Source organism: Astatotilapia calliptera, chromosome 20, assembly GCF_900246225.1.
Source record: "Astatotilapia calliptera chromosome 20, fAstCal1.2, whole genome shotgun sequence".
NCBI lineage: Eukaryota > Metazoa > Chordata > Actinopteri > Cichliformes > Cichlidae > Astatotilapia > Astatotilapia calliptera.
This window is the reverse complement of record NC_039321.1, coordinates 29783461-29799878: the sequence shown is the minus strand read 5'-3', so window position 1 is coordinate 29799878 and position 16418 is coordinate 29783461. Positions and strand designations below refer to the sequence as shown.

The 16418-nt window shown below is 39.7% G+C and overlaps 1 protein-coding gene across 1 annotated transcript in view; it reads left to right on the top strand.

The window, feature by feature from the left end:
• Positions 1–12820, top strand: part of LOC113013022 (protein FAM19A2-like) — a 96049-nt gene extending 83229 nt beyond the window's left edge. Inside the window, exons 4-5 of the mRNA XM_026153555.1 lie at positions 7103–7227; positions 11925–12820. Of these exons, the coding sequence (XP_026009340.1) occupies positions 7103–7227; positions 11925–11936 (137 nt within the window). The 3' untranslated portion in view covers positions 11937–12820. The remainder of the gene's footprint in view (positions 1–7102; positions 7228–11924) is intronic.
• Positions 12821–16418: the final 3598 nt, after the last annotated feature.

The window sequence follows — 16418 nt, the reverse complement described above, 5'->3', positions numbered from 1 at the left end:
TGTGTTTTTGTTATTACACCGAATTTATCAGTAGTCAGCGTTATGTAAACATCAGAGGACTCCCAACAAGAATCTTGATAGCAAAAGATATTAATCTGCAGGAAGTATTATCTTTACGAAGCTCTTTTGTTCACTGCAAATGAGAAGTTGATTTTTTAGACACAAATGTATTTGGGCATTTTACCCATAAATGAGATTAGTGTTTAGTGATGAACATTCGAAGCTATAAAATATTCCCGTATGCCTGGAAACCCGTCATCCACTAATGCCTCTGTGTTTACAACATCAGTATCCAGCAGGCCCTCCAGCCTCGCAGAGTGGCACTTGATGAAATAACTGACCCAGTCTCCATTTCTCAGTTGTTTCTGGGTTTCGGGTGAGCGCTCAAACATGATGAAAGATTCACTTACAATACAACATGGCACAGTAAGATGAAGGGCTGGAATGGTGGAGTACATCTTACTTACTTATGGCACCACAGATATACAGTACCGTGAAAAAACTATTTACCCCTATCCTTTCTTATTTTATTTAATTTATTTTTTTGCATATTTATCACACTTAATTGTTTCAGATCATCAAACAAATTTGAATATTAAACCTGAACCTGAGTAAATACAAAGCACCGTTTTTAATCTTTGAGTTTAAGGGAAAAAGTCATTACACCCTAAACCTGACAACTAGTTGTGCTTCACTTGGCAGAAAGAACTGAAACCTGTTTGGGATAAACAGCAATAAGGAACTGTGGCCCACTCTTCTTAGCAGAATTTTTGCAGAAAAACCTTCATTTTGTTTTTATTACTGAATTGTTCAAAGGTAGACTTGCTGTGTGTTTCAGATCGTTGTCTTGCTCCATAAACCAAGTGAGTTTGAGCTTCAGGGCATGAAATGATGGATGGGCAGGATTTTTGGTAGAGAGCAGAACTCCACTGTACGTACACCCAGGTCCTGAATCAGCCAAACAGCCTTAGACCATCACACTACCACCACCGTGTTTGACTGTTGGTATGATGTTCTTTTTATGAAATGCTGGGTTTCTTTTCATTTTTAATGGTCAGAATGTTTTGTAGCAAATGTGAGATAAGCTTTTGTGTTCTTCTGGATCAGCAGATTTTTGCTTCCATGGTTACCAGTTTCTCCCAGTCTCTTTCCTATTGTTGAGTCATGGACACTGACCTGAACTGCGGTAAATGAGCCCTGCAGTTCTTTAGATTCTGTTCTGATTTCTTTTGTGACCTCCTAGATCAGTTCCCAGCAGGCTCTTGGATTTTTTTTTGGTAGGCTAGACCCTCCTGAGAAGATTCACTACTGTTTCAAGTTTTCTCCATTTGTGGATAATGAGTCTCGTTTGCTGGAGTCACAAAGCCTTAAAAATGGTTTTGTAACTCTTTTTAGACTGATACATGTGTGTCAGCTGTTTCATTAGTGTGTGGCACATTGTGTTTCTTTTTGAGCTCTTCTGTTTCACTGTGTCAAACTGGTTCTATTCTTTCAAAAGGCCTGGCCTGGTCAACGGCAAAAAACAGTTAATTCATGATTTAACAACAGGTAGGTTTGGCCAATAAATTCAATCATGAAAAACTGGATTTTGTATTTAATTGAGTTATTTTTGTCCTGCTAAACAAAATACTCATATTAACTCTCAGAGTTCTTTAACAATGATGACAGTCTTTAGAGTCTTTAGAGTGACAGTTAAAGAAAAAGGATTCATGACAACAGCTTTTATGTATTCACACATCCAGTCAGTCAGCTGTTTTTTCCTTTGACATTTAATCATGTTTTGTTTCTGATATGTGTTATATTTTCTGATGGTGTTTCATTATTTGTTTTTAACCTGAAGAATCTCAACAATCTCAGCTGGTTGTGGCTAATTAAATTCACATGATTCCTTTGCCCATGAAACCCATGCCTCGGGTAACTATCAGCATTTTAAAAATCTTTTTTCTATTGCTAAAAGTTTTATTTCACATTAGCCTGAAGGTTAATGGGATCAGTTGTCGTTAACAGCATCTCACTAATTATCTCGTGAGTTTTTATTTGTTCAAAACTGTGTAAAATGTTGAAAAAAATGCTGCACTTGCAAAATCGGTTTTAAAGAACGATGGTGATGTTGTCTTGCACAACATCACCAAATCATTAGCCCCTCCAGGAAAATGAATTATTTCCTAATTACTGTTAAACAGAGGAAGACATTTTTAACACAGCTTTTCCAAACATCTTAGTTTGTATTTTGGATCCAGGCGTTATTTCACTTTGCACACAGAAACAAATTTATTTTCCAAAAGCCAAAAACTACCAGGGTCAGAATTATTAGCACATCATTTATGTATCCTTTTTTATAGAGAACAGCCTGCTGTCGCTTGCTGTTGCAGTTTTCAGAAAGTCTTACATACATCTCCTGAGCAATCTCAGCCAATTCTTCTCTGCAAATCTCTCAAGCTCCTCCAGATTTGATCTTTGGTGGTCTGGCATGGACCCTGATGTTCAGTTCACCGCACAGATTTTCAGTGGGATCAGTCAGAGCTTTGTGCAGGTAGTTTTTTACCAGAAGCGACTTGTGTTTTGGGTCAATGTCATATTGGAAGAAAGAGCGATTGTTTGAAGTTTTCTTTCAATATATTCACATCTCTTTTTTTTTCCTGATTCCATCCACCTCTATGAGATTCCAAACACACTGAAACATTACCGCAGCATAATACTCCCACCACCGTGTTTCACTGTAGTCAGAGAGCTCTAGTTTCATGTCATCTAATCAAAGGACACTTGAGTATGCATAATCTTTCTCCAAGTTGTCCTTAGTATACTTCAGTGTGGCGTGAAGGTGTCTCTTCTACAGAAGTGATTTTTTGCAGCCTCACACTCCATTCCTGTGCAGAGTTCTAGTGATTCAATTCAATTCAATTCAATTTTATTTATATAGCGCCAAATCACAACAAAAGTCGCCTCAAGGCGCTTCATGGATACAGAGAAAAACCCAACCATCATATGACCCCCTATGAGCAAGCACTTTGGCAACAGTGGGAAGGAAAAACTCCCTTTTAACAGGAAGAAACCTCCAGCAGAACCAGGCTCAGGAAGGGGCGGGGCCATCTGCTGCGACCGGTTGGGGTGAGAGAAGGAAGACAGGATAAAGACATGCTGTGGAAGAGAGACAGAGGTTAATAACAGATATGAATCAATGCAGAGAGGTCTGTGAACACATAGTGAGTGAGAAAGGTGACTGGAAAGGAAAAACTCAATGCATCATGGGAATCCCCCGGCAGCCTACGTCCATTGCAGCATAACTAAGGGAGGATTCAGGGTCACCTGGTCCAGCCCTAACTATATGCTTTAGCAAAAAGGAAAGTTTGAAGCCTAATCTTAAAAGTAGAGATAGTGTCTGTCTCCTGAATCCAAACTGGAAGCTGGTTCCACAGAAGAGGGGCCTGAAAACTGAAGGCTCTGCCTCCCATTCTACTTTTAAATACTCTAGGAACAACAAGTAGGCCTGCAGAGCGAGAGCGAAGTGCTCTAATAGGGTGATATGGTACTACAAGGTCATTAAGATAAGATGGGGCCTGATTATTTAAGACCTTGTATGAATTCTGGATTTAACAGGAAGCCAAAACAGGAGAAATCTGCTCTCTCTTTCTAGTCCCTGTCAGGACTCTTGCTGCAGCATTTTGGATCAGCTGAAGGCTTTTCAGGGAGTTTTTAGGACTTCCTGATAATAATGAATTACAGTCGTCCAGCCTGGAAGTAATAAATGCATGAACTAGATTTTCAGCGTCACTCTGAGACAGGATATTTCTAATTTTAGAGATGTTGCGCAAATGAAAGAAAGCAGGCTTACATATTTGTTTAATATGTGCGTTGAAGGACATGTCCTGGTCAAAAATGACTCCAAGGTTCCTCACAGTGTTACTGGAGGCCAAGGTAATGCCATCCAGAGTAAGAATCTGCTTAGATACCATATTTCTTCTTTGAGACTCATATTCCTAATTAAGTCATTCACGAGTGTCTTGGCAGTTTTTCTGGTGCCTTCCGATGTCTCTCACTAGTTTTCTTTCCAGATTGTGTGAAATCTTTCACTTCTTACCTCTGCCAGGCTTGTTCTGTGCTGTGTGCCTCTCTTTGAATTTCTTGATGATACTTCCGAATCCAGTTTTTGACACTTGGAAACACTGTAATAGATTTATATATCCATGTCCTGCTTTGTGAACACCAACAATTATTTTTCTAAGTCTAAACTGATTTATTTAGTTATTGCCATGATGCCTTATCAAGTGACAGCTCTGGCTGAAGTTCTTAAATAGAACATAATCTTCAATTTTAACTTGATTTTACAAGCTTTGAGCATCACAAAGTTAAAGCACATCATTGTACAGCAGGGGTTTGTGCTGTGGTGGGTGGTAATAATATTGTGTCAGGGTGGTAATAATATTGACCATGGTCTTTTTTGCTTTTTCTGCAATACTTCAGAGCAACCTTGCACACCTTTGCAAACCCTGTAAATTCTAAAGTTGCTATTTTTAGAGGTTTTTTTTAATGGTTATTTATTCTAAATGCTATAATGTTTAGAAATTATATAGTGAAAATCCCTTGCTCTTGGAAAAAAAACAACTTTAATTTTCTAGGGTGGCTAATAGATCTGTCCTCATTTGTATATCTAGTAGATGTGAGGATCTGTGTGGTCAACCACATGACAGATTAACTTTAAAAAAACAGAAAACAGCCTTTGATGCCGCCTGATTCTGGTTGAGTGAACAAAGAATGTTCTACTACATAAGAGATGTTTTAACAGCGATGCTCTGAGGCTCACAATGGTCTGCAGCTTGCTTTGTTTTCAGATTCATGAATCATTTATTGTTGGTGTGTTGAGGCAAAATGCAGCAAAGTGCAATAGAGGCAGACTTTTCAAATTAATTAATAATGACCAGTGTTGGGCAATTTACTTTGAAAAAGAAGTTAATTATAGTTACTAGTTACTTCTTCAAAAAAGTAACTGAGTTAGTAGCTGAGTTACAATATTCTAAAAGTAATTAATTACTTGAAAAGTAACTATTGCGTTACTTTAAAAAAAAATGTTTAACCCTCTGGGGTCCAGGGTATAATCGGCCATTTTTAACTACTTTTGATGTTTCCTCCACATCTCACCTTTAAAAACTGTTTACTTGTTTGGTCTCATCCTTTTCAGCACAACCTCACGTGTCTGAATCTACAGTTATGTTTTCATTTTTTACAGACTGTATTAACACAATTGATCTAAAATCAGACAAAAACCATAAAGTCCGAGGAGAAAAAGTGATATTTTTACTGTAACAACCACAAACATGTTTAATGAATCATATTTCATAATGTTAAATGCAAATATAAATTGTCAATTTTAAAATCCTATGCACAAGTTTTGCAAACAACAAAGTTATTTGCATCCATTTACCTTTTACCTTGATTTTTTAAATAACCATTTCAAACTATTTACAGAACAATCAGCTGTTCTTCAATAAGATGCCACAAATTATTTGTGCCACTGCAAAAACATCATTTCTGTCCACTATAAAGGAAACATCACAGCCTGATACCTGCAGCTCTGACAGCAGCAGGTGTATCACTGCTGTTTCTACCTGGAGACAGCAGTCGCCTCAACACAAAACTATCCACAACACTACACACTAACTACACAAGACAACACATTAACTACACACTGCAAACACGCTAAACGTCTCAAATCTCTCACATCTCAAAACTCGCTCTCTCTTTTTCTGCTGTCTCTCGCTCGCTCTCTCTCTCTCTCGCCATCACTCCTAAAACGTCCTCTGTTTTTTGTTTTGTTTTTTGCTCATAAGCAGAGAGGTCTCGCTGCGCTGTCCTTAGACAGTAAAAGTGAGGAAACTATTGAGGAATAAACAGCATATATCTTGTTTATCATGACTGGTTTTACTGGCCCATCAACACAATTTATAAACTGGTATATGTCACCTTGTTGCTTTGTCTTTAAGTGGTCATGTGATTGGCTTACCACGACTACTTTATTCTTCCTCAGTCAACCAGCAGCACTCATATCATTGTTTTGCCCCCTTAGCTCCAGGTGTTGTGCCAAAAAGTGATTGCTGCCTGGGGGAGCGCAGCTGCTAAACGCTGTAGCGCCCAGATTACTTACAGCTCCTTCCGTTAGGGCTGTGCGATATGACCAAAATCTCATATCCCGATATAAAACATCTAAATATAAACATACTTAATAAATATAATAATAAATATACTTTATTCTTCCTCAGTCAAACAGCAGCACTCATGTGATTGAGCAGAGTGAAGCTGACCCCCCCACCCACTTGAAACGTTTGCCCCCTGAGCTCCAGGTGTTGTGCTAGACAGTGATGGTGATCACCGTCCGCGGGAGCGCGCAGCTGCTTAAAGCTGTAGCGTCCAGATTACTTACAGCTACTTCCGTGCAGCTGATATAAGGTGCTGTGAGCTGAACACAGCTTCAACCATCTGTTTGTTGAAAAATAGTAACGGACCGCGTTTCCTTGTTAGTAACTGTTAGTAACTGTAATGGCGTTGTAACGATAGGAATAGTAATTAGTTAGATTACTCGCCGTTACTAACGGCGTTACTTACTTCCCATCACTGATAATGACTTACATGAATTGAGTAATTTAAACATCCACACCAGTTTTTCAGTGAACTGGGACGATGTGGTCGCAAAAAGCATCTAGATCTGAGTCGAGCGATGAGAGGCCTTTGCAGAATTAATAAATGAAACAAGCTGAAATATAATTTTATATTTTCCATATCATGTTTTCCACATTGGTTTTTGTTTGTTGAGGTTTGACTGGCGCTCTTTTGATTGCATAATCTCGCTGTGGCTTGTTCTGTATGGTGCTTCAATGGGCGCTGATTTGAGAATTAGTGCTTTCAACTGTTTATCTCAAAGCACCAAAGTCGTGTTATTATAACTGTACCGGATTGAAACCCACATTTATTTTCTGGAGGCTCTTTGTTCATGTGAAATTTTGGTGTCAAAATTCACACACGCACACAAGTCTTGGAAACACATGAAAGGACATGATTGCACTTGCATCTTCATCAAAGTTAAAATTAACTCTGTCTCTTCTTCTTGTAGCCTCCATTGTAGCTCAGAAGTGGTGGTGTCAGATGCAGCCATGCATGGAAGGTGAGGAGTGCAAGGTGCTCCCAGATCTGACAGGATGGAGCTGCAGCACAGGCAACAAAGTCAAGACCACAAAGGTTTGTGTGCACACTTTACGCGTCCTCTCTCCCTGCCGTGCCATCCATTCAACACATACATGCATGCACACACCTAGCCAGACCAACCACAGAGTGATCCATTTTCACCTCTATCACGTTAGACTATATCCTTCTCTTCTCCCTGCTTTTCTCTCTTATTTGTCTCCGTCCCGTCTTCTTTCTCCTTTCACCCAATATCACTTTTTTTTTTACCCAGTTTCTCTCTCTTTACTTTTCCTCTGGACTCATCTTGGCTCCAACATCAAACATTCTCTGAAGAAAAATAAGGCCAACAAGAACAAGGCAAATAAAACACACACGCACCCTGAATATGAATATCACAATTCCCTTCACTCTCACTTGCCCTGCTTCCCTGCGTCTGACTGGCATGCCATCTGACTCGATGCAAAAAGAACTCGCCACATTTGATACACTGGAGTGGTAAATGCCCTGGAAAAAATTTTTATGCTCTCATTCTTCCACAGCACGGTTTGTGCAGTGTGTGCATGTGCACATTCTTCCCCCCTGTTAAGTTTCATGTACTGGCAGTCTGTCTGTGTCTTTGTGTGCGTGTGAAAAGGTGTGAATGCACGCTATATATCTTCCTGCTCAGCCTACGTCTGCACCTGTTGGCTTCTCTTCAGTGGCTTGACCTGAGCAGGCTCTTAGCTGTCTGTCAGAGGAGAAAAATTTGTGCGAGACTCACCTCTTGTCACTGTACGCCTCTGTTTCTAACCTCCATCCTTCTCTCTGCCTTCTCACCTTCCATTATTCATGGCTCGGTGCAGACCTTTGTTTTCTGCCTAAATAATTGATTGAAGGCGTGGTCAGAGAGGAGAGATGCGTGCATCTCCGTGGTTGGGGGGAAAAAAGTGAGTGGTGAGAAGCGCTTAAGGCACACATGTTCTTCTCACGCCTTCCCAGACAGTGAACAGTGATGATTAAGAATTCTTTTGGCACTGCTTCCTCTGCTCACCTCTCACCTAGCTAAGTGGCTCGTGCCCCCTGAAGACCTTTTTTCCCCTTAACAGCCCCTCCTTACTTTTACCTTTTTTCCCTGATATCATTTTCAGTTCTTATCTTAAGCACAGATTTGTGTTGTACTGCTCTTATAAGTGTAACTGATGTTTCCTCGCTCAGTTATGTCAGACAATGATACAAATAGAAAGAAGAGTCGTCTGGTTTGATTGGATAAAGCAGCACATGAGGTTTGATGCTATTTGAAGACAGTTAGATGTGTGAATGTGTGAATGTTGCTGACCAATCCAGCTCCAAAGTGGACATTTATAATTAAAGTAAACCAGTTTCAGGCAGGCACTGCTTCATCAGTGACTCTGTTGTAGTTTTAAGGAGCACAAATATTTGCTGTCTCTTGCATTCAGGTCTTTGATCAATGATCAATGATCTGTGTGTGTGTGTGTGTGTGTGTGTGTGTGTGTGTGTGTGTGTGTGTGTGTGTGTGTGTGTGTGTGTGTGTGTGTGTGTGTGTGTGTGTGTGTGTGTGTGTGTGTGTGTGTGCATCTGCACTATTTGAGAGCGTTAGCTGATGTGTTCGCTTGATGATGAAGAGTGATTTTTTTTCTCCTCTCGTGTCGTACGCTGAGGTCAAGATTCGCAGGCATCCAGATCAATAGCATCGAACGTTCTCTTATGGTCCCATTAAGACCTGCTCGTAAATTGAAATTGACGATAGAGTGTGTATGAGAGGGAGAGAGAGAGAGAGGCAGGGGGATATGGAGAAAGGAAAAAAGAGGCAGGAGGAGATGGATGAAAGAGAAAAAAATCAGTGGAGAGTGAAAAGAAAGGCAGAGGTGATGGGTAGATAAACGAATAACGAAAACACTTGGGGAAAAAAACAAGCATAACGGTCAGCAGACAGCAGAAGGTAAGAACACACAACAGGATTTGGCACTCTCTGTCATTCCTCCTACCTGGAGACACGGGGAAGGAGGAGCGAAGGAGGGAAGAGGGAGGAGAGGAGGAGGGGTGAGAGGACAGCTAGATCAATGCCAAATAATATCATATGTATGAATACATGCGCATGGCTCAGTCTCCAAGCTGCAGAGCTGCCATAGAAAGCAAGGAAGGTGTGTTCGTCTTTGTGTAACTGCTCGTGCAATCGTGAACAAACAAGGACAACAATTTAGCAAGGAGTATAGGGTTTACCTACCTATATACTGCAGTGAGTGTACATCATACCGAGTAGATGTGGTGTTCTTTAAAAAAGACATTCAGTCACTTTAAACTTTGATAAGTGACCAGAATGGAAAAAAAACTGTAAATCCCTGAAGTGTGGCAGTCAAGATGTCACAAAACAAAACTGAAACATAAATATTAGTAATGGTACGTTAACTGTCTGCAAGCTAACTAAAGCTTGCATGCTAACTTATATTTAAGCAAGGGCAGTATTTACTTTGTATTTTGTATATATTTGTTTTCTTTTCTTTGTTATTTTTAAAAAGTTCTTCAGGAAGTTTGCAGTGAAGCAAAAATCAGATGTTTACTCTGAATACACGAACATTATGTGGGAGTAGGTAATTGATAATAGGTATTGATTTGTAAATAATTGGACATGGATAACTTGAACTTATTATATAAAAGAATATTGTGCAGGATAAATCTGACTCACTAGGCAGCTCATTCTCTTGACAATACTTTATTTAAAGATATAACACATCTTGGGGGTCAACTTGGAAGAAAGGCAGATTTGAAATGTAAAATTATATTTGGATGCATCTGTAATGTAATACAATGAACAAAGGCAGAAGAATTTTAATCATAGTTTTAAAAATAAAATATATTTTATGAAAGTTTGACCTTATGCGACCTTGAGTTAGAGGCAGAGTAATGTGATATTTATAAACCCCGTATTTCATTTCCTGCATATGTTGTCAGTGCAAACAAGCATATTTTTTAGTAGCTCTGTATAACAATATTACGAACAAGATATTTACCATAAAAGAAAGTTATAGAAAAGTAATAGTTTAAATATTTATATAATAGCTTCTAGGTTATACGGCTTTCGTAAGTTTTTGACCTATAAATCATTGAGCTGACCTTGAAGACCTTGGTCGATGTAAGCCGAATTTAAATTGATTGTTAACATGACCCCACTCTACTCCCCTACAAATTTTTATTAGATTTCATTCAAAACTTTTCAGACAATTGTGTTTGCAGACAGAATGGCACCCACACAGTACACACACAAACACACAAATATAACCTCCTTGACGGAAGTAATTAATCCAGCAGCCAGCGATTTAATATGGTTATTTGTGTTTAAAAATAATAACCTTAGAAACGAAAGAAGACTTTTACCTTGTAATATAATTCAGAAAATGTAAGCTTTTGCTTTTCTGTCTGTCCCAAGTGTGGGTGACACTGCCTTGTAACACCCGACTGTTGGTTTTGTTATGTACAAGGAGACATTAATGAAAGAAAAACCAGAATATTTTAATTAAATTAGTTTCAGTTTGATTTGAAGTTGATTTTGTTCAATTCGCACACAAACTAAATCACATGTTACACAGCTTCTGTGACTTGTGTCAAATGTAAATAAATGTACCGCTGAAGGAGACATCTGCCTTGTGGCCATGCGACTACGGTAGGCAGCTAAATCTTTGGACTAAGTACAAAAAAGGCACTCGTGGGTCTAAAAAGGCTTGTAGAAATGACACCCTAGCACTTCTTGTGTGCTTTCTAAATTGAGATCTAACTATCTAAATCCGCCCTTTAATTGGGCACAGAAACTGCAACCTACAGGCATATTTGAACAGGCAACTGGATGAACACCTAAAGGGACTTTGACTTTGCACCTTCAAGTATAGCAGGCAGAGAGATGCCGCGGTGTGCGTGCATAGTGAACTGGCGTGACAACAAACGGCTGCAGACTCTTTGATCCGGCACAGGAGTAGACGCCTGAAGGCAATGGGAGCAAACCCAGGAAGGGTGGCCTGGAGCCATCAAGAGTAGATGCAGTAGTTTCAATTGCCAGCTTGGAAGAAACACTGCTCTGAGCTCTCTTAGTGATGGCTGGTATTTACACTTTGTTAGCTGGGACCCAGGTCAGACAAAAGAGTGTCTGCCCCATGAGGAAATAACAGAGAGACAGCATGTGTTGGGGCTAAGAGGGGAAACCACTGGGAAACTCAATAGGAGGGAAAGGCATGCAGGAAAACAGAAGAACCGTCTTGGAGAAGCTGGTCTATTATATGCCCGGCACTGGCAGTTATACAGCAGTTTGTGCCTGTTTGATCACTGGCTGGTAGAAAATGTCTTCTAATAGCTTGAAATAAACCAGAAGTGAGCGTATGAGCAAAGAAAAAGCGAAGATGGATCGCCGAGATAAGGAGGCCATGTGATTAGTGCAGCCGTCTCGACAAATAGACGAAATGACATGGCAGAGGGCCAAGTGCTGAGGGTGCGGCGGTGTGGGCTGCCTGCCACGATTCAAGCTTGTCTTGTTTACGTTCCAGAAGAGACAGAAACCGTGTTGGTCATGTTTTCCACCAATAAGAGACTCTTCCTGTATTTTTCCACATAGAAGCCAGCACTGCATTATTTAAAGCCTTTCACTGACATGTAAAACCAGCGCTGGCTCTGTTCTCTGTTCTCTTTGCTGTTTCACGCTGTTTTCAAACTTTTTGGGTTCTGTTAAAATGGTGACCTTTGACTCACTTCTTCCCTTTCTTTTACAGGTGACCCGATAGTCCCGCCCATGTCTAGAGGAGCGTTAGAGAACGGCGGTGGAAGTACTTACACAGCACAACGGACTTATAAAATCGTAAGGAAATGGACTCTGATGGACATCAGTGAGGAACCAGTGATTTTTCCTGTGGATATTCAAAAAACGATGACTGCTCGCCATCTTAAGCAGAGCTGAGTGTCCTCGGGCCTTCACTGCGAAAGACTCAGTCACCCACAATTCTTTACTGCTTCTGAAAACAAAGTGAACTCCAACCTAAATGGCACTTGATTAGATGATGAAAAAAACATCTTTACAACAAACTATATTCTTTATCTCTCTTCTATGGCTAAGTTGTGTTCCATATGCATACTGGGAATTGCAGAAACTTGACTCTAGACAGCTATTCTGTATTACAAAACTAGCTAAAAAGAGGGAGTGGATCCAGAATGCTTGCCTCATGTAGTCTGGATGACACATTTAAATTTAACTGTGCCACACATGACACATTTGATGCTGTCAAAATGTTTCTGAAACTGAACCTCTTCTTTATTCAGATTTCACCTCCATACGAATATTTTACCTTAAATAGTTTGTTGCTTACCACACATGCCATTTTTTAAAATGCAGAGACAGTTTGTCAGTCTTCTCTTTGCTTTTGTTTTTTGACAGAGGACAAAATCCTTTCAGGGGTGAGGTTAGACTAATACCAAGTAGATGTTACGGTATATTGAAAAATGTAAACGTGTTTAAACAAAAGAAAAAAAAAAGCAGTCCATGGAATCAAAGGGGCTAAAAATAAATCGATGCTCTAATGGTTTTAATATCTGTGTTTTTAAACGCCTGTTAACCGCTATTGAGTACATGTGTCAGTATTATATTAAATGAATAAAACCTTTCAAAAGAAAAGAGAAATCTCAGTCGTTTGCTTCAGCCCTCAGGGGGAAGATTATTCAAGTGCTTCTTGTCAGGACCCTCACAATACAGCTCACAATACCAAAGCTCTGAATTGTTTCTCAATGGCTGCACGGACCTGCTAGCAGTGCTGATAACATCAGCATGAAGTTAGCTCCCCCTGAAACCCTGAAATAACAGGAAACGCAAAACCGTGGCTTTGTAACTGCTGGTGTTAATTGAGTTGGCTTGAAGAGATATCATCAATAACTGGTAATTACTTTGCTGTTCACATAATGCATTAATTTTCATCGTGTTTATTTCCTGGAGCAAACAAACAGCTTCTTATATTAACAATTGTTTTGTCAAAGCTAAAAAAGAAAAGAGGAGCAACAAATACAGAACTGCTCCTCTCCGCAGGCGTCATCTGTGATCTGTAACTGACAACTTATTCATCAGGTCTACACAAAATCTCTGTATTTAGCTGTGTTTTTACCGCAGAAATTTTAGGCAGGCGAGGAATGAAAAAGGATATTTGTATGCAGCGCATATGAGCCCGGACTGCAAAAAACAAACTGTGCTCATAAACAAAATTCAGTGCTGAGATTTTGTGGCTCTGTTATTTGGCATTTTGTGAAATTCAATCAACAGGTGAGTATTGGCAGTGATATTATTCTATGAACATTATCTTGATACAGCTGAGTGCAACTCAAACAATAGCATAACTTGGCTGTTCTGCTGTATTTTCCATTTTGGCAGTGAAAGCACATCCTAGCCCAAATACCCAGTTCATGATCGTATAATTTCTCTTCTATCTACAAACCTACCATTCTGATACATCAGAAGCACGAGACATTATGCAACTAAAAAAGAAATGTTAATGCCCGAAACAGAGACTTGGATTTATGCAAGTACAACATTAAATTTATTGGAATCTGGTTAAATAATATTTACTTGAATCACATCCATTCAGTTTTTACACACCACGTTTCCTTAATGATTACGATTTTTGAATAAATAAACTGATTTTATAAGCTTCAGTAACATTTTACTTAAAATTATTGCCTCGTGTTTACTGATTATATATGAGGTACTGTGCAAATCTCTTAAGCCACCATTCAATGTCAACAGGAGCTTGAGCATGACATTCTTGAGCAGTAGTTTTCCACAATCTTTGGACACCTTGTTGCAAAAATACATAATTAGCTCATATTTCTGTGGTTGAATCAATGAAAAACATCAAACATGACACAGTTTGACACAACTATCGCACCGAAACGTGTAATAGTCATGCCAATCCACCATCCATGCAGAATAACAGCAGGGAGATATTTTATTTCAAGTCAGCATGGAAACATGAAAAGTCAACATGAAAATAATCACATTATTAACACAATTACATGTAAATACATATTCGCGACATAGCTTCATTGATTAAGGACCCTGGAGTGTACTTCATCCCCCTGCTGGTAATGTAATTTCTGCATGCACGTCCATTTTACGTTTCGGAAAGCCAAAGAAGGGTGGGCTGGCATGTCTATTACACCTTTTGCCAAGATCACAGGTTGTATGACAGCACAGAACCATTCATAAAAGTCTCCTATATGTTCAAGACCTGGATTTGCACATCCTCCTGACTTCTCCAAGTTGGTCACAGCTCAATAAATAAATATATCAGGACATATTTCCTGATATCAGTGCACAGAGAACCGATGCAACTATTAGGACATATCAACACTTTCCAATCACAATGGATTGCCGACCAGATGATTACAGTAACAAGTGTACATACTTGGTCAAATTCACTGTGTGCTGTATATGTGTGGGTGTATTTTCTGTCATTATTTTACTGTTGTATTATCTTATAACAAAATTTACTCATAGGAAAATAAGAAATTCTACTGTCACAACTTTTTAAAGTATTATATTAAGATGATGGTCATATAAGTTTGTAGAACAATTTTAAAAAAGTAGAGTACGCTGTGAGAGGATAGAAGTGTGTGTCCTGCAAGCATGCAAGTCGATGCTGATGTTAAACAGGGCTGAGCGTCTGTTCCAAACCTGATGACTGCAGTGAAACAAAGAAGCTCAGTCCAGGAAAGTTGCAAAGAAATATTTTTGGAGGTTGAGGATATGTACTGTGTGTTTTCCTTTTGTGACAAACACACACACAAACACTCATATATATATATATATATATATATATATATATACACACACAATCTGTGCTGTGCTGCATTAAAGCAGCCGTTCTCTAAAACTCTTTCCTGATTTGGCTAATCTCCCAGTGGATCCTCTCAGGGGCCACGGCCTTCCACCGAGCCTTAGTCACAGTGTGTGTGTGTGTGTGTGTGTGTGTGTGTGTGTGTGTGTGTGTGTGTGTGTGTGTGTGTGTGTGTTCCATGGACTGGGCTTTCTCTGAGCCTCAACGCGTCGTTAGTGCATGTCATTAAAAGATTATAGAGAATAAATCCACAAGATTCTCACACATACACACAGGAAGTGAGAGCTGAAGTGAGCACGGAACAGACTTTTATAATTACAGAGAGAAAAATGTATAAAAAGATTTTGACATTGGAATATGACAGCCTCAGTTTTCCTGTATTCTTGCTAACTGCTCACGAGGTGTTTTTCAAATGGCACGTGAATCCAATCATGAGTCAACCGCATGAGGCTTGTTGAAATTCTTCCACTACACCTCTAATATCAGCCCACTCTCACTAACACTGCTGCTGACGGGAGGTATCAGGTGCAGCTCTAACAGTCTCTTTATAGCTGTCTGACAGTTCTGATCATCAGCACGGCTGCAATTCATTAATCTCGTCATCTGACTATCCTCTGAATATCCAGACATTACTGAGATTAGTCGGCGTGCTTTATGGTAAGTGGTGGCGGTGAAATGTCCGCCACTAACAACAGATGCCGGAGCAGATGCTCCAGCCAGACGAGCGATGAGATAAGCTACCCTATGCTGATACATCACTGCACGGATGGCGATTGGAAAGGTGATGCATCAGAGATTGAATGACAATCATAAACATGCTGAACTGTGTCTGTATGTTGTGTAAGTGTCATAACGACCAGCTTGTTTTTGTAGCAGACTGAGTGGTTAAAACAAAGGCTATTTGAAAATCATGGAGGCCAAACCTAGAAAGGACAGAAAGACACAGGCAGCACACAGGACAGTCCTCCCAGCTTTTTTTGACACGTCAAATTACTGTTTGTATCTCTGTACTTCAGCTTTTAGGTCTCAGCACTACAAGATTTTGGTGGCTGGAGAATATTTGCACAATTCCCCATATAAGAGTTTTCTGTAATACTTTATAATAACCATCAGCTTATGTTTATAACTTTGTATTTGGTCAATAAGTGTTGAGTAGTGGATCTATAAACATTATTGGGAGTTATGATAAATGCTGATAATACCTGTTCTAAAGAGCATGTGAATAAGTAGGCAGGTGGCGGTGGCGTAAGGTGTCGTCATCCTGGAGAATTCGGTTCAAGTCCGGTTTCCCAATGCCAAGGGGTCCTGTCCGTGTGTGAGGAGTTGGGAATGAACCAGTGTGTCACCAACACAGATGTGTCATCATGGCACTGAATCCAAAGGACATCT